General features: G+C 39.0%; 1 protein-coding gene across 1 annotated transcript; it reads left to right on the forward strand.

Moving 5' to 3' along the window:
* Window positions 1–15,065: 15,065 nt before the first annotated feature.
* LOC133830331 (carbonic anhydrase 2-like) lies at window positions 15,066–17,074 on the forward strand. Its single transcript, XM_062260307.1, has 8 exons — window positions 15,066–15,165; window positions 15,509–15,592; window positions 15,703–15,852; window positions 15,976–16,024; window positions 16,175–16,291; window positions 16,408–16,547; window positions 16,666–16,771; window positions 16,876–17,074. The coding sequence occupies exons 2-8, from the start codon at window positions 15,522–15,524 to the stop codon at window positions 17,011–17,013; spliced, it is 771 nt and encodes a 256-aa protein (XP_062116291.1). The 5' UTR covers window positions 15,066–15,165; window positions 15,509–15,521; the 3' UTR covers window positions 17,014–17,074.
* Window positions 17,075–19,295: the final 2,221 nt, after the last annotated feature.

Here is a 19,295-nt window from a genome sequence, read left to right on the forward strand (position 1 = left end):
ATTTTGAGAAAATAATAAAGTGAATTATTTTTCTAGTAAGTAAATTTGATTAATTGACTTCGGAAAAATTTACTAGTCAAAATGATAAATTTTTAACGGTTTTCCTAATTAAGATAAATTAGGTTTTTTTCTTAAAACATTTTTTAGATATTAAAACCTTAAGAAAAATAAATAGAAAACTATGGTTTTATTTCTTGAAAATTTATTAAGGACTTTAATTAGTATTTTCTGGATATAATACCAGCTAAAATCTTTCATATATTTAACCGACTTGTTGAAAGTACAGGTTAATAGCGATACTTTTAAAGAATAATATTTTTAGCGAATTGTGGGAAAATATTATTGCGATACCTGAGCCCAAGTATCTGAGTGGAGGAATTTATCTGTTTATATGAAATAATTTGTCATTGGTTATCAAGCATGATCATAAGTTTGCCAAGACGCTTTTGCGTTCTTGAAATTGATTGTGTAGGGTCTGGATGGATCAGAACCCTAATTCTCTGCATGCTTCTTTTTTAAAGATGAACTTACTAAGCGTTTTCGCTTACCTAGTAGTTTCCTATTGTAGGTAAGAACAAGGGCAAGGCAGAGCAGTGAGCGTTGGAGTCTACCTTGCGAATGTACATGTGGACCAACCTTTTGGGAAGCCATTTTATTTTTGGAAATGTTGTGTTATTTTCCTAAACTAGGCTCACTCTACTCTTTATAAAATATGTTTGTATTAAATTTTAAGTATGGCCATACGAAGTTTTTTTTATACGGGTTTTTGAGACATTTGGTTAAATAAAAACATTTATATTTCTGCATTATCGAGTCTTAAAAATCTGGGTCGTTACAGACGACGCCTGGGAAGTTATATCGATGGTCTCTATAGCGACATCATGTCACCCGCTATAGAGTATAAGTAAGTCGTCGCCGAGGTTGAACGCACTGTTTAACTCAAACGATTAGACCCTATGCCAATGACATGTCGTCGTTATAGATAAGGGAATAGTACATGAATCATTTCGTTTACTAGCTATAGACTAAAATTTAAATGCCTAGTGGATCAAATTAGACTCTATAGTGACGACTATAGGGAGTGAAAATTGACAACCAACTGTTGGCGGTTTAGTTCCCTCCATATCCTATAGCAATGACATGTCCTCACTATAGACAAAGATATTTCCCTCTTTTTTCATTGAATACTCTACGGAGATGGCATGTCTTCATCGTAGAGTTAGTTTCCGCCTCTTGTTCCCTCCAAATTCCTGGTACCTTACAACGACGGTATTTCTTCGTTGTAGGGTACCAGGAATTTGGAAGGCCTGGTCGTGTGTTGTTGACAACCCTACAGCAATGACATATCATCGTTGTAGCTTATTTATTTTAATAAATTAAAAAAAAGAATTTTTTGTGGATTTCGACTCCATACAACGATGACTTTGGAGTCTTCGCAATAGATGTTGTCGCTGTAGAGTCTTTTTCTTGTAATGTCATCCTGTAGCGTTTCGGGTTCTGAGAAACCTTCCCACTTACTTAGGGGACACGCTTCTTGGGTGGTTTTTCTATAAATCGGCCCCCCCAAGGACAGTAGTGGCCGTATTTTCTGACACATAGATCCCTAAACATCAGGGGTTTGTTGGGAAATCGAGGCGTGTAGCGTAGGGTAGCGCGTGGCATCACACAACAGGCTGAGACTAACTCAGCTCGTATATCAAAGACATCATTCTCCTCCGTACTTTCGTGTCAAAACCTTTACAAATCTTAGGTCGCCTACTAAGTAACTCATCATTCTTGTTCATTAGGCGATCTAATGGCACCAAAGAAGAATGCACCCAGCTCGTCTACTCAACAAACAAACAAGGGGAAAGAGATCGCCTCAGAATCTTCCCTTCCTCACTTCGGCCCAGTGGTGGAGAGGGAAGTTGTAGTTGACCCCAACACGTTCTTTGAGGTAGAGACAATTGCCTCCAAGATTATGACCCAAGGAAGGGCCACCAAAATTATGTTGAGGCATAATATCAAGGTCAGGTTCGGAGTCCTTATTGCCCGACCTCCGCTTGAAGGGGAACAGAGCTGCGCACCTCTACAAGATGACTTCACGGCCTGGAGTGATGAGCATTTGAAGGCGGGGGCCTTCCTTCCCCTAGATCAGTACTTTGCCGACTTCCTGAATTATGTGAAGTTGGCACCTTTTCAGTTCCCCCCAAATTCATACAAACTTTTGGCAGGGCTAAAATACCTATTTTTGAAGCACGAGTGGGAGGTCCCCACTCCGGCAAATATTCTGTCCTTCTTCTACCTTAAAGCCAGCCCAGAGCAAAAGGGTCAAGGTGACAGATTCTACTACCTCACCAGATTCCCGAACTCTGCTTCGGTCATCGAGCTCCTAAGCCACCCCAACAACTACAAGGACCAGTTCTTTATGTCGAATGGGTTCCAAAACTGTGAGCATCGATACTTAAACTGTCCTCATAAGTTTCTTTTTCCCTGATCTCAGCTTGTAAAATTATTCTCTTTTCAAGACACATTCCTTGTGCATGTTCTAATTGAGTTTATTTTTTGTGCAGCTATATTCGCGAGGACGAGGAAGTCAGTGACCCTCTGGGGTAAGTATGAAACGTTGTTTGAGCTCCCACCCAGCGAGAAGGATTATCGCCAGCTCATGAATGATGCCACAATGCTAGCGTGTAAGTTGATTGGAAAAGGCCAGACGTTGGCCTTAAGAAGGACCCGGGCTACCATTCCGATAGTCCACGAGCTCTCGCCTTCTCAAAAGAGGATTCACTGGCTATCGAAGGCGAGGAGCAAGAGGAGGACGAGGTGCCTCTTGTGCGGAAGAGGAAGGTTCCTGAGGCTGCTCGTGAACCTAATTTAGAACGAGTTGTGTCAGGGGCAGCAGCCGGCCCCTCCGACCAAGGTAATCCATACCCTTATAGGGAACTAGATAGGGTTGTTGCCGATTTTAGGTTAGTTAGATTTAACCCAAATCAGCTCATCCACCATCACCATAACAATCCCGACCGTAATATTACCATGCTCCAGTGTGTGGACCACTTAGTGTTGCACCATGGTACTAGTTACCCTAAGGGCACTATTGTTGTAGATAACACCTTAAATTTTAGGTTCGCCATTTTTTAGGAGTATGGGATCAATCGTAGGTCATGGCCTTCTTTGCTCTAGGGTGCCTTTGCCCCTAGATTTAGGCAGTATGTAGAAGAGTCTAGCCCCAAAGTAGAACCTTAGTATGAACCTCCTAGAGCCCAAGAAATATTAGACTTAGATTCTCCTTATCCTCTAATAGTCCCAAGGATGGAGGTCGTGATAATAGACTCCTCCCCCAGCCTGGAAGGTGAGACCTTTATTTATTTCCTTTGTGTATGTTTCTGACTTTACTTATGAACTATTCCCCTTTTTGTTCTTTTCAGGCGATGAGATGGAATGACTCGGAGCTCCTGACCTCTGTACAGCTTTCCAGGGTAGGAAATCTGGCTCAAGTCCTGTCATAAAGAGGCCACAATTTACAAAGAAACCCCCTCCTGCGGCAGGACATACATCCAAATCCCCTGCTAAGGGGAAAGGCGCGAGCTCGACAGCTCCGACGTCTACTGTGACTGAGAAGAAGAACCCTCATCCTCCCCCTCCACCTCACTTCACGTCTTCTCGGGAACATGTAATAGAAGCTGATCCCCCAGCTTTTCCTGCCCCAGCTGCTACTGTGCGCATACCAGTTGATCCCCAGGTTCTGGAGAAGATCCCCGAAGCCTTTCGGGGAATCCTCTACGAGACAACGAGCCACATGGTGGGGCACACTTACAAAGCCAGCTCGAGGGACTTGAGGATGATAGAGGAACGGAGCCTGGAGAACGTCTTGGAGTCTGCCTTAGGGATGAACCTCACAGTAAGATCTCATTCCTTAGTGACATTTTTCACTTCATCTTGCCAAAGGATACACCTAACTTGCCTTTTTATTTTGCAGTCTGCCCTGGCTCAGCACCGCAGTATAGCCCGAGCCAGGGCTACTCCAAGCTGAACTCAATGCCGCCAAGACCGCCCTAACCGCTACTCAAGAAGGCGAGCAAGCCGCCATAGCTACCTTTGCGGCTGCTCAAAAGAGTGAGTACAATGCCAAGTTCGCCCTTGCATCATCTCAAGAAAGCGAGTAGGCCGCAAAGATTGGCTTAGCTGCTCTCCAAGTTGAGGTTGCTGAGGCCAAAGCAAAATAGCTGGAGGCTGAGGCGGTAGTTAAAGAAGAGAAGGCAGCCTCACTGTCCTCCATGGAAGATATGTTGTACCATTGTTGGGCTTTTAACCAGGATGGCAACTTTTCTTTCATGGCTTTCGAGCTGTGGGATCCATACCTTGAAAAATTCAAGGCCTAGATCTTGCAAGAGCCGTCGAAAATGGGGGACACTTCTACAGCGGGCGAGTAGGAGATCGAGGAGGTCACGTCCTCAGAGCGTCCTGGAGGGGCTCAATAAAGTCTTTTTGTTTATTTTTTATAATTGTTTGTAAAAAATTTCCCTTGGGCTTAGTTCGAGGTTTTTCTCCTCAGGACAAATTGAATATCAATTTATATATCTAACTTTTGATCTATTTGTCTTTTCCTTGAGTATCTCTCATATTTATGCCTTCTTAGACTTGTACATTCGAGATTTTAGGAATCGATTTTTAGACCAGGATAGATATTTTGAGTTTGGTCATATCCAAACTTAATGTGTTGATTTATATCATACTTGTTAAGAATCAGGCCTTGGACCCAGTTATATTCGGGATTTTAAAATTTTAAACTTGGTTCGTGTTAGGTTTATTGACATCTCGAGCTTCTAGAAAAGCCATCGAATATTCAATTTTGCTGACTTCTAAGTTTTGGACCTGGTTGTATCCAGGGTTTTAAGTGATTTAAACTTAGTTCGTGCTAGGTTTATTGACACCTCGAGCTCTTAAAAAGCCGTCGAATAATCAATTTTCCAAGCTTCTAAGTTTCTGACCTGGTTGTATCCAGAATAGTTTTGTACCTGGTTGTATCCAAAAATTTAAGTAATTTAAACTCATCTGGCAGCCTTGTTCTGATCAACCTCGGGTTATATGCCCCCTAAGTAACCAGAATGTAAAGACTTTCTTGGTTGCTTTTACAAACATCAATACACGAGCTAATTTATAAATAACCTTATAAAGAAAAGTTATTTAAAACAATGTTAACAAGAAAAATTACATAATAATCCTTTATTATTTAATTAAATGGCTTTTATAATTAAGCCTTACATGGATGGTTGTACTACTTGTAATACTTCTTTAGGTGCATGGCATTCCAGGTCCGTGGGACTGTTTCTCCACTAAGCCGAGCTAACTTGAAAGTTCCCTCATGCAAAACTTCCACAATCTAATATGGTCCTTCCCAGTTCGGGCCTAAAGCATCGTCCTTGGGATCCTTGTTTACCAAAAAGACCATTCGGAGAACCAGGTTGCCCAATCCAAAACTACGTCTCTTGACCTTAGAAATAAAGTAACGAGTGATTTTCTGTTGGTCATGTGCGATCTGTAACTATGAATCCTCTCGTTTCTCATCAATCAGGTCGAGAGAGGCGTTAAGTAGCTCATCATTCCGCTCCTGGCTGAATGTCCTTAGTTTGTGCGTGGCTACCTTTGCTTCAACGGGAAGGACGGCCTCACTTCCAAAGGTCAAGGAGATAGGAGCGTGTCCTGTGGAGGTCCTGTGGGAAGTTCGGTATGCCTAAGGTACTTGCGGGAGCTGCTCTAGCCAGACTCCTTTGGCCTCATCTAACCTTTTTTTAAGGCTCTCCTTTAGGGTCTTATTCACAGCCTCGACCTGTCCATTGGCCTGTGGATATGCTACCAAAGAAAAACTCTTACTAACGTCGTTCTTTTCACAGAAGTCGGTGAAGAGATCACTGTTGAACTAGGTTCCATTATCTGACACGATCTTTTTAGGAAGCCCAAATTGACATACAATGTTTTTCACCACAAAGTCCAGGACTCTCTTTGAAGTGATGGTTGCCAAAGGCTCGGCCTCTACCCACTTCGTGAAATAATCGATTGCCACCACCGCGTAACGAACTCCTCCTTTTCCCATAGGTAAGGATCCTATTTGGTCAATTCCCCAGAATGAAAATGGCCACGGGAATGAGATCATCATTAGCTCGACTGGAGCAGCTCGGGCGAATGTGGCGAAGCATTGTCACTTGTCGCATTTATGAACATGGGAGATGGAATCTTTTGTTAAAGTTGGCCAAAAATAGCCTTGCCTTAATATTTTTAAGGCTAGGTTTTGCCCCCCAACATGATCTCCATAAAAGCCTTCATGCACCTCTAGCAGAATGGTTTTAGCCTCCTCAGGCAGAACACACCTTAGAAGAGGCAGTGAATGACATACCTCAGAGCTTGATAGAGTATTTTTCTGATGTCCTTTCTTTCCTCAGGTAGCCTTCTTGTTGTAAGGTATTCAACTATGAGGGTCATTCAGGTCAACCTCATGTCAATCATCTCGACCTCTACTGTTTATTCTACCACACTCAGACTCTCCAAGAATTCCACTGGTACTACATTCAAAGTCTCAGCTTCCTTGGTGGTAGCAAGCCTTGCCATGGCGTCAGCATTAGAGTTCTGCTCATGAGGTATCTATTCAACAGTACTGTATTCAAATTCTGATAGCTCCTCCTTCACCTTAGCCAGGTAAGCCACCATCTTGGTACCACGAGCTCGATATTCCCCAACACCTGATTGACCATGAGCTGGGAATCGCTATAGCACTAGACGACCTTTGCTTTCAGCTCCTTTGCCACTTTAAGTCCGGCTAGCAAGGCCTTATATTTGGCTTCGTTGTTAGATTCTTTGAATCTGAATCTCAGAGTTGTATGGAATCGATGCCCTTTTGGAGAGATCAATATGACCCCAGCTCCGGATCCATTCTCGTTTGATGAGCCGTCTACGAATATTTTCCACAGCTCCTGGACTGGTTCCTTCAAAAGCTCCTCTTGAAATCCGGTGCATTCAGCCACAAAATAAGCAAGGGCCTATCTTTTGATCAAGATTCGTGGTACGTACAGTATCTCGAACTGGCTGAGTTCAACCGCCCATTTTAAAAGATGTCCTAACGTTTCAGGTTTTTGCAATACCTGACTTAAAGACTGGTCGGTCATGACGTGGATTGAATGGGACTGGAAATATGGTATGAGCTTCTTGGAAGCTAATATTAGGCATAATGCTACATATTCTATCAGTGCGTACCGTGATTCAACTCCAAGAAGTCTCTTGCTTATATAATACACCAATTTTTGAGTGCGGTCTTCTTCTCGAACTAACACAATACTGACTGCATTTTCTGTCACAGCCAAATAAAGGAACAAGGGTTCTTCAGACATAGGCTTAAACAATACTAGGGGTTCGACCAAGTGCGTTTTTAGGTCGAGGAATGCCTGCTTGCACTCCTACGTCCATTCAAATTTCTTGTTTCCTCTGTGCAAGTTGTAGAACGGCAAGCACTTGTCAGTGGAGTTTGAAATAAATCAGTTCAGGGCTACCACCTTTCCAGTCAAGCTTTGAACTTCTTTACGCGAGCTAGGCAAAGGCATTTCTAATAATGATCTGATTTTATCTTGGTTCGCCTCTATCCCCCTTGTATTGACTATGAATCCCAAAAATTTGCCCGACACCACTCTGAAAGTACATTTCTGGGGATTCAACCTCATATTATACTTCCTCAAGATCTCCAAACATTCATTTAGAACGGATACATGGTTATCTGCAATCTTGGATTTGACTAGCATATCTTCGACATACACTTTCATATTTTTCCCGATCTGACCAATGAATATTTTGTTGACTAACCATAGGGACAAGCTTTGTTCAGGTCGGAGAAATTGTTAGAGAATATATGTTATTGTTCAATGGAAAAGTGGAAAAACCAAAATACAACTCTATGCAAAAATACAATAGACAAGGTAATTGATTAAATAATTATTACAACTCAATTGCTCAAACTACAAGTAAATAGAAATAAGAGAAGGAAGAGAATTATAAAAACTAAAACCCTAAAACAAAAGACACCAATAAATATGTAAATAGAAATAGAAGTAGAGGATTACAAACTCAATACACTAATAATACAAGAAGAACAACAGAATGAAAAGATCAATGGAAAAAATAAACTCTCACACAACCAAAGTGTAGAGTAGTGGGGATTACCAACTTGAACAATGTTCAAAACCGTTGTCCAAAAGCTCTTTTCCCCCTATTCTCTAAGCACTAAGGGATCTCTCAAGGAAATAGCTATCTGGAATTATCAAGCTTTTATGGTGTATTTTCCAACCAAGTGCTTTGTGGATTGAAAATGGTGTGTCTTACAAGTGAGCATTAGGCTCCTATTTATAGAGTTTGAGATACCCTTTGAATTTCAAATTCCACCAACCCCCATGGTTGTTACCAATGTTTAATTGGATGTTTATGGAATAAAAATGGAGATTTGGGAGTTATTTGGGATGTTAGAACCGTTCAATTTGGAAAAAATTGAAAAATCATATAGGCTGTTAGCCTCACTGGTCACAGCCACGACTTTTCAGTGGCCGTGGCCATAGGCCATTTTCAGCACAAAAAAGTCATTTTTCCAAAACGTCCCAAATCCTTTCCCACATGATTTGGTAACCTCCAAACACCTATTGGGAGTTAAAAACATGTCTCCAACAACAATATTTCATCATGGCTTTGTGAAATCCAATCTCAAATATGTAACATATAATATACACATTATTGGGTAATATTATTGTGAGTTACAAATTTGTAACTCCAAAATATGTCACATTTGGGCACACACATGTGTCTAATTTTTGTGACTCTCAATAATATGTTACAAGGTGTGACAAATCACATTTGTGTGAAAAATCACATTTTGTCACATTATTTAATCTAACATTATATTGTATGAAATAATATAACATAAATCGATGCAGATCCTCCACTTTCTGTTTGGCTTCGAGACCAGGACAGGATTCGTGACCCAAATCAGATATTTTGCTTCACGAATAAACCCACACTTTAATAGCCGAGCTATTTCTTCTTCCAGTGCTTCAGTTCAGACTGTTCCCAAACGCCTCTGTTTCTGGGATTTTGCAGACATGCTTTCATCCAATTTTAGAGTGGGCATGATCACACTCGGGCTTATTCCCACCATAGTTTCATGGGACCAACCAAAAACATCTAGATTCCCTTGTAAAAATTTAACCAGCTCATTTTTCCTACCATCACAAAGATTTTTCCCAATCTTAATGACTCTTGAAGCGTCTTTGGGATCTATGTTTACTTCCTCGAGATCCTCAATAACTTGGAGCTCTAATTTTTCCTCACCCATTCGTTGGTCGATATCATCATTTGAGGCGACATCACTATCCTTTGTTTCTTGAGGTTCTTCCGTCCCGCAGGAAAATTCCACTTCCTGGGACTCCTCACCTCTGTCACTTATGGCCATAGTTTGCTGCCCGGGTTGTGATTTTCCCTTCATAGAAATGTTATAACATTCCCTGGCAGCGAGCTGATCGCCTTTGACAGTGCATACTCTCGCAGATGAGGGGAATTTGATTGCTAGGTGGCGAATAGAGGTTATGGCTTCAAATGCCATCAACACAGGTCGGCCCAAAATCGCATTGTACGCGGCTAGACAATTGATGACCATGAACTCAAGCAGCTTGGAGACAGTTCGTGGACCTTCACCCAATGCTACCACTAATTCTATCATTCCGATAGCAACCAACCCTTTACCAGAAAAACCAAATAGGATCATCAAAGTTGCCTTCAGCTCGGTTATAAACAATCCGATATTTTCTAAGGTGGACCTAAAAAGTAGATTTACAGAACTTCCATTGTCTACTAGTGTCTTCCTAACTCTCCGGTTGGCGAGCTGAACTATTATGACCAGAGGATCGTTATGTGGGAACTGGACATGGCTGGCATCTTCCTCCGTAAAAATGATTGGTTGTATTTCCACTCACTATTGCATTGATAACCGTTGCTCCGGGATGAACTCCACTCCATTATGGGACTACAGTTCGTTGATATACCTCTTCTGGGCACCACTGCTCGTACCTGCCAGATGAGGTCCTCCCGAAATAGTGGCTATATCTCCTCTTGTTATCAGATAAGGATTGTTCTGATTCATCTGAGCTCCGTCTTGATTCACTGGAGCTTCAGGAGTTGACGGAGTGTATTGTCCAGTAGGCTGACTAGGAGTTGCTCGATTCTGGGCGTACTGAGCCAAAGATCCTGCCCTAATGAGAGTTCGATCTCATCCTTCAGCTGTCTACAGTCATCAGTATTATGACCGATATCATTGTGGAATTGGCAAAACTTCGAAGTATCTTTCTTCGCTCTTTGATTCTTTAATGATTCTGGCTTCTTCCATTGAAGGCGAGTAGAGTTAGCTAAGAAGATGCGTTCTCAAGTATCTGCGAGATCGGTATATGTTGTGTAAACCGATTAAATTTCTCCATGGACTTGTTTTTCTTTGATCCGCTTTGGTCGCCTTCACCATTTCCCTTTCTCTTATTATTTCCCCCTTGGTTATTCTGGCAATGATTTGAGCCGTAGCTGCAACATCCGTTACTGCTCCAACGGGCTAGACATAGACTTGGTTGGTTCCTGCAACGGAAGCTCGCGCCTCCTCCTGATTAACCCACCTTTGAGCTCGTTTCAAGAACTCATCCACAGTATTAACTCCTTTCCTCTGTAGCTCTTTCCACAAGTCACCTACAACAAGAATTCCCATCCTCATTGCCATGAGCTTAGAACATTCATCGGCATCTCTAGCTCGCGCAACAACATTGGCAAACCTACTTAGATATGCTTTCAACGGTTCACCGGGCTGCTGCTTTACATTAGCCAAAGAGACAACCTTAATTCGAGCTGCCTAGGAAGCCCTGAATGCTCTCTTGAAATCAGTGGAGAAACTCTTCCACGAGCTGATTGAATGCCTCTTGTATTGTTTGAACCACTTCCTAGCTGGTCCAATTAGAGTCAAGGGGAATATAAGGCATCTTAGCTTGGGCCCGATGTTGTGGGCCATCATTATGGTGTTGAACATCCCTAAGTGATCAGACGGATCCCCATCTCCATCAAACATTGACAAATGTAGCATCCTGAAACCCGCTGGATATGTAATCGTCGCAATATTCGAGGCAAAAATCTCGAGCTCATCCTCTGAGTCACACACATCTTTCTCTTTTTTTGATAGAAGCTTCTTCATTAGCTCCTCCATCTGGGCTAGCCTTTCGAGGGTTTGATCCCTAGTTCCTAGGTTATTATGGGGCTGTTCAACAGCTCCCATCCTATCGTACGCGTTCGACAGGTTGTTGTCCCTCTAAGTTCAAGCTTGGTTTTGTGGGACATTCCCGTTATCACGTACTTCAGAAGGACCTCCCCCCTTGATGAGTGTAACTGACTCCTTCATTTCGGGCTGAATTTCTTCTTTATGAATTTAGGTGATCTCGCAGAACAGGTTGTGGATCGTATTGAGGACTCTGAGCCGAACTTAGATAGTTTCTCAGATTGCCCTCGGACCTACCACTTCGATGACTTTCAGTCCAATAACTTCCATTTTCGAAGCTTACTGATCGCGGTTGAGGCTGAGGATCTGGATTATTGAAATGTGTCCGCGGGACATAGGTATGGGCAGACGGAGGAGTATTTCTCCTGCTGTCTCCATATGCAGGAATGTCCCGTACAGAATGAGGAGGTGTTGGATTTCTTATGGGTGATGGGGGATGCCTGACTGGCGAGGCAATTCTCGTCCCTTTAGGGCGAACTAGATTAGCCCGTGCTCGCTCAGCCTCACCATTTCTAGATCTTTGCGTCTGGCGATTCGATCGTGATGCAGGAGGGTTGGCTGGAACATTTTCTCTCTATGAACTTGCTCCGGCCACTCCTCCTGGGTTGCCATGGGTATTTCACGGCGCGTGCGACGAAGGTATCGAACTTGGGGTCGTGGTTCTAACTGATCGATTGACGTGCTGATGACCCCTGGGAGGGCCACTAGGTTGAGAATTTTAGCGATCTCATGCTGTAGGCATAGAACTTGGGGTGGTAGTTCTGACTCACTGACTTGGTTTGGATCGGTTATTCCTGAGGGACTTATGAGACCCACTTTGCCTCTTTCCGACATTAACGTCGGTTGGAAGAGGGGGTAACCGAGCCAAAACCTCCTCAATTTTCCTGTTTTCCTTAGCAAGATGGCTTCTTAACTGCATGTTTTCCATTTCTACCGCAGTTAAGTAGTCTGGGTTTGGATTCGGCGGCAATGACGCCGAACTCCCTGTATCGACATGGCCCACCGGTTGCTTTCCCGGTCGTTGCTAAACTTCAGGGCCATGCTCATTTGAAACAATGGTATGATGGGCCCCCTGCCCACCAGGTTGTTCCATATCATTGTCATGCATTGAGTGAGTGACCAACATGATGAGATTTGATTGGGTTTTGATGAAAGCACTAATCTCAACTCTCAATGAAAGCACAAAACTATTGACGAAGTTTTTCGCCAACAGTGAATTAAGAAAATAACAAGGTTGAATTAGTGCTTGATAATAAACCGAAATAAGAAATTAACTCTCAAGAACACAGATCTTTTTACGTGGTTCAGTGGTTAAAATCCACCTAGTCCACGAGTCTATATTATTACTGTTTTTCTCTCTCTATTTATGCAGAGTTTCAGTATTACAGAATAATCGTCCCTCTTCCTGTCCAATATTCTCAGTATTTATAGAGAAATTCCTTGGACAAGTTTGGGTAACCGCGTGAGTCAATCACGGATTTACATATTTATTACATTTAATATGAAATATTCCCATTAATACTAGAATATGATTTGATCACGAAATAAATGGTCTCCTAATATCTAGGACATTAACTATTACTGGCTGGCCATAAATGATCGTATAAAATTACGGGTCTTTAGGAATCCGCAGATACGTCATATATTCAAGTTACCACGAACTGGACATGTCTTCGAGCTCGTACTATGGAGGTCGTGTCTTATGAATATCATAATCTTGCGCTTCTCGACTGAAATTCCGTTTTTAGTAATTACCAAATTAATTAAACCAAGTAAATTAATTAAAGTGCGGAATGGTAATTAACTGTTTACACAGATTACAGTTCTGTCGGGACAGAAACCAAACTTGTCACGACAGAAACTGAATACAATAAAAAGACAGTGCAAAACAATAAAGAACACAACGAATTTTTACAAGGTTCAGAAACCCTTTCGGATAACCTACTCCTTGGGGCCACGCCCAGAGAATAAAACCAATTAATAAAGAATCACAAGTACAAAAACATTGACTTAAACAAAACAAGACTCCCTCTTGAGATTTGCCGCAACTTGTTGTACTTCTCTTCACTAATCTGATCTTGATTGAAACGCTCAACCACTTGAACTCCCTTCAATGGCCAGCGAGTGCTTGCATCCTCCCGACGCAAGGCTCGTAAAAATCTTCTCCCGAAGACTATAAATGTTGTGTTCAAATTACAATGTGTATTCACTCATGAACATGGTATAAACTCACCACTAAAAACTAAACACACATAATTCTACAAGATCACATGAATACTTATTATCTTGAATACAAAGAAGAACTCTCACAAATATTACAATAAAACTCACGAATAATGCACCAAAGAGTTCACTTTTCTCACTGCCTTTAGAGCCCTATTTATAGAGTCTTTTTCGTGCTCACAAAGGTGGAGAAAGAATTCTTCTAATAAAGGCAAGAATCACAGAAGTTAATCTTGATTGTCGAAGAGTTGCCTTATTTAGAAGATGCTGATCCGACAGATGCGATATCGGAGGGGACAGCTCAGACCTGTGTCGGATCAAAACAAGCTCAAAAAGGAAACAATAATTAATGACATTAAGAACCAGTTTCCTGATTGCAATCCTTGAGCTGCACGAAAATATATCAGCAAATAAACCAAAAATAACTTTGGGTAAGTACCGAATATTTGCAATAAACTTTGTTTCCTTTATAAACAAAATGAGACAATATATGCTAAATAAGGAAGCATATTATTGACCAAAAATCACACATAAGGAAAGAGGGTTTCCGAAAATTGGAATAAAGGAAACCAAATATTTCCAAACAAATCCGAAAAATATAATAAAGGAAAACATCTATTTTTCGAAAATTATATTAAAAGGAAAACAAATATTTCCGAAAATTATAATAAAAGGAAACAATTAAATCAACCAATTTCTCTTTTAAGAAAAAAGATATTTCTATAAAATTGCCAATTATAGGATTTACATCGACTTATACATCCCTAGCTCGTATAAGTCATACGAAAACCGTGATGTCTACGTGGATAATAAATGGAATCCTTGGCTACTTCTTCTATGTATTTATTTGCCAGCTGTACACGAGCTGAGTAAAAGACTCATGCTGAAATTAGGGTGTACACATTTGTACACATTATTTTTTTACTAATTGGTTTATTCTCTTGGTGTGGCCCCCGTAAATATAGGTTATCCGAAAGAATTTCTGAGCCACGTAAAAATTCTCATCTATTGACTTTTACTTGTTTTTCTATTTCTGTCATAATATTCGTATAAGTTTTGATTAGAACTCCGGAATCCATTTAAACAAACACATGTTTCTTAGCTTCTAGACAATAACTAAATTTTAAAGATCAATATATATATCTTCCAGGAACCAACGGCAACGCTTTTCTTAAATCTGATCCAATAAAATATAATATACAGAACATCTTAAAGTTGAATATTATAGTTATATATCGATGACCATGAGGAGTCCATTTTTGACTCCTAGGGTCCACCGAAACCTATAATGTAATTATATAGTATATGTATTATACTTTCTACGTTGAATGCTGAGCTGGTCAATGTGTAAAAAGCTAATTAATGCATATTTCACTTATTAATAAATAGCCTGCTATATAGTAATAATTTTTTGTAAAGAAAAAAACACGTGCACGCGTCAACGTATGCACATTGAAAGAAAGTTTGGCTTATAAATAGAAGAGATTACGTGCCCTCAAACATATATCTCTGATAATTCTAATTGGTTTTCATAACTATTGTTCTTGCTCCAATTCCAAACTATTGTTCTCGTTATTCCACTCTTACTCATATAGAACGAAAGAAAATATTATCGATTCTTCAGAAAGGTTAGTTTACATATACAGACTGCAGTACAATATATTTAGAACTATAATTTAGCTATATAGCTAGCCAGACACTTTTTCTTTTCAAAATATAAGTACGCTACCGTTAATGAATATATATGGTTTATATTTGAATGTCTATATATTTTTTATTTAATTAGTTTTTTTAAGTGAGTTCTCTTTGCATGCGTATATAATTAAACTCATCACTACTTGAGGAAAATCAGGAAGGTATACAATCTATATAATATTTATACACTGAATCTTCACGATCGAGTATACGTAGTAATATATAATAACAATTCCTTCATTACTTGAATTTGCATAAATAAATTACATAAATTAGCAAACAGAATATAATGGCCGATGAACAGTTTTCCCAGTTGGCCAATTATGAATGCAGCGTGAAGAAGAATCAGGCGATCATCAGGTAATTAATTAATATTTACTAGATATTATGTGTGCTTTATATATATATATTTACAATGAATATGTAGCTTTATATATAATAATTATTATATTATAAAATTGATTGAATAGTGAGAAGGCCGAAAGCGAAAGCGAAAGCGAAAGTGACGAAGATGAAAGCTTTGACAAAGTGCAACCTGAGCATGATCCCAATGACTGTTACTTTGATCCTGTTCAGAAAATTGTTCATGGATTTAAGCACTTTCTCTCCAATAAATTTCAGTAAGAGCGAATATATAAAAACAACATATTTATATATATTCCTTGTAATTATATCATTTACGATGGTAGAAGTTATAATTAAAAAAAACACTTGCCTAATTATTTGATGGGGTGATATTGCAGCAAGTGCCCATGCTTATTTAATGAACTTGCCGCAACCCAACATCCTAAGGTACGTTCGCATACCCTAATTAAATACATGCATTTTTTGTGTGGAAGAAAAGAAAAACAAATACACATCCACATCCACATATCTCTCTTTTATTTTTAATATATATTTGTTGATTTATATTTAATTCATCTTAATTGATCAAATGAACAGTTTTTAGTATTTGCATGCTCGGATTCTCGAGTGAGTCCTTCCCATATCTTAAATTTTCAACCCGGAGAAGCTTTCATGGCCCGCAATATTGGCAACTTGATTCCAACTTTTGACCAAGTAATTTATTTAATAATTAACGACAATTTAATCAAATTTTGAAATACCTAATCCTAATTCATTGTATATAAATTACTTCACTATTAATCTTTGTAATTATCTAATTAATTTCACAGTTGAAATACTCAAACGTTGGAGCAATTATTGAATATGCGGTAGAGGAGCTTAATGTTGAGAATATTTTAGTGATTGGACATAGTCGTTGTGGTGGCGTAAAAAGGCTTATGTCTTATCCTGAAGATGGTTCAGCTCCCTTGTAAGATTGAAACATTTTATAAATTGAATTATTCACATAAATATTTAATAATTTAGTTCATCATGATAATTTTTACTCATCATAGTGACTCATCTAGCCTTATTGATTAAATCTACAGTGACTTCATTGATGATTGGGTCAACATTGCTCAAGCTGCCAAGAATAAAGTCAAGGTTGAACACAAAAATTTGACATTTGAAGAACAATGTGAAATATGTGTTGAGGTAATAATTAATTTTAATTAATTAGCCAATTTACCAACGAACGTTAAATTAATCTTAACGATACGAGCTAATATATTATTGTTGTTGAATAATTAAATGTGTAGGAAGCAGTGAATGTGTCTCTAAAGAATCTACATTCTTATCCATTTGTTCAAAGAGGAGTTGAAGAGAAAAAGATAGCACTTAGGGGTGGATACTATGATTTTGTGAATGGATCTTTCAAGCTATGGGAACTTGAGTAGAGTACTTTATTTTAAAACCTTAAATGTAACAGTGAAATGTTCTCTAGTACTTGTGTTTTCATATTGCGTTTGTTTAATTAACTATTATTTATAGTGTGTTATGTAATTGGTTAAGGATCATCATGCGTTCTTTATTTATTATACGACATTTAATAAAGAATTGTTAAAACATGTTTTAATTTATTGCTTTGCTTTAGCTTGTTTCCTTCTCCTATATATCGTAATCTTCTGTCCAATAATAAATATAAAAAAAAATCTCAGCATCGTATGCCTGTTGTACTCTTCAATCCAACAATTAAAGTACAAACTAAATCTACTTACATTGAGCTCTTTGAAAATGTAACACTGTTCTACAGCATAACCAAAGGGTTGCAATACTTAAATCTCAATCGACTTGACATCTCCTTCACTTTGAATAAATTAAGTCAATTTATTATCATTAATGTCCTAAAAGTATGTAAAGACATTTTATTAATTTAAATAAAAATATAATTTTAATATATTTTAATGTTATAATTATTGTTTGAATTAATTATAAAATAATATTAAGAAAATTCCTTATTCATTCATGAGCATATGATCTTCTATTAGTATGAGAGAATTAAGATCATATATATTGAATAAAATAGTCATTAACATATTAAAATAAGGAATCTTTAATGAAAGGTTAATAGTGCAGATACTATGGGCAATTTCCAGGCTTGTAAAACCCTAACTATAACGCCCTACTACCCATGGACCGTTACGTTGTGCATTTTAAACAGTGCTAAACTTGCTAACCGAGTCATTTGGGCATAATCATGTAACTAAGTATGATTATTGGTTTAGGGTTAAAAAATTTGGTCAAAGATACAACATTTCACTAAAACGTTTACCACATACATTGGGATCCAAAAAATATATTTTAAAGGTTAATTACAATAAAATATTTACAACTAGCCGACCTAAGCGGCAAAATAGGATTTAACCCTAGTTCCTCTTTAAACCCTCGGTCCCGATTAGGGTTTTTGTGTCGGTCCAAGACCGAAAGTCTTATCTTGACTTTTAAACACAAAATTCATAATTTGGCTAGCAATAACTCATGGAAATAAATTCCAAAAAAATTATAATATTATTTAAAATAATATTCTTAACTCAGGGAAAAAATCCTGACCCAAGTCGTTTAAAGGTACCCAAAAACGCAGGACGTTACAATTTCATTCTCCCTAGACATCTCCCTGAGTGGCGATAGATAGAGACCAGTATTGAGCAATAGTTTCAGGATCACTACAAAGATAGAAAAGGTCGAAAGAAAAAACATTTTGATGAACATGGCAGATTTGATGATATCGAGACATCTAGGAAGAATCCATCGAAGGGGATGGACAATGACAGTTGGCAGAAGTGTGTTGACCTTTTCATCAGCTCTGAATAGCACATGACACGTTCAAAGGTAAATGCTGCCAACAAAGCAAAAGAGAAGTATCCAAGTTTTCTTGGACTGACCTTTTACGCTTCTTCTTTATTTAAGAAGGTAAGTAATAATATGTATATAGTTTTAAGTATTTTCAGTTATCTTATTAATAATTTTAGTTTTTAATTGATATTTTGTCATATTATGTGTTCCAAAGATGAATCCTGAAACTAAGGAATTACCCAACTTGATTACCACGTTCCATGATAAGCACAATCATCCAACATGTGGATGGGTGAACAAGAATGCTAAGGATGTATATGTAAGTAACTTTCTAAGTTTTGTATATATGTTTGTTAAGTGTTTTATTATATACTAATTGTATTGTTTCTATATTGCAGAAGGCCTTGCAGAAAGAAAGTTAGACGCAATCCCAATCCTCATCTTCAGCAAGAAGTGTCTCTATCGATGAGACGGAAGTTGTCACAAAGGTACTTGATTAATGCCGTGGCCACAACCGAGGTGTTGGACGCAAGTTGAAGAGAACTAGTTCTCTTGCCACCAAGGCCTCCTCTCACTCAGAGGAATCACCATTTCCGTCGACCACAGTCGGCCCTGCAATGGTACCAGCTGAGGCTTTCCAGACAATGGTTCAACACTTCAACATCATGACCCAGAACAACAAATTTTTCCAACTGCAACAATTTATGCAAACTTTCACTACTACAATTTGGACATCAGCCATCGGCCATGAGAGGTCGGTTCTGCTTAAACTGACTTAACACACATTCATAAGTCGGTTTTTACAGAACTGACTTATCGTGTAATTTTTGTAGTAGTGTTTCAACCCAAACACTCTTGTCCCACAATTTTAAAATGTTAACTTGGA

Source organism: Humulus lupulus, chromosome 4 (assembly GCF_963169125.1).
Source record: "Humulus lupulus chromosome 4, drHumLupu1.1, whole genome shotgun sequence".
NCBI classification, from domain to species: domain Eukaryota; kingdom Viridiplantae; phylum Streptophyta; class Magnoliopsida; order Rosales; family Cannabaceae; genus Humulus; species Humulus lupulus.

Excerpts from the sequence above, each read along its gene's own strand:
- LOC133830331 (XM_062260307.1), top strand. The coding sequence starts at position 15,522 with ATGGCCGATGAACAGTTTTCCCAGTTGGCCAATTATGAATGCAGCGTG. Across the intron at positions 15,853-15,975 it reads TTTCTCTCCAATAAATTTCA|CAAGTGCCCATGCTTATTTA; the intron begins GTAAGAGCGAAT and ends GTGATATTGCAG. Across the intron at positions 16,025-16,174 it reads CCGCAACCCAACATCCTAAG|TTTTTAGTATTTGCATGCTC; the intron begins GTACGTTCGCAT and ends TCAAATGAACAG.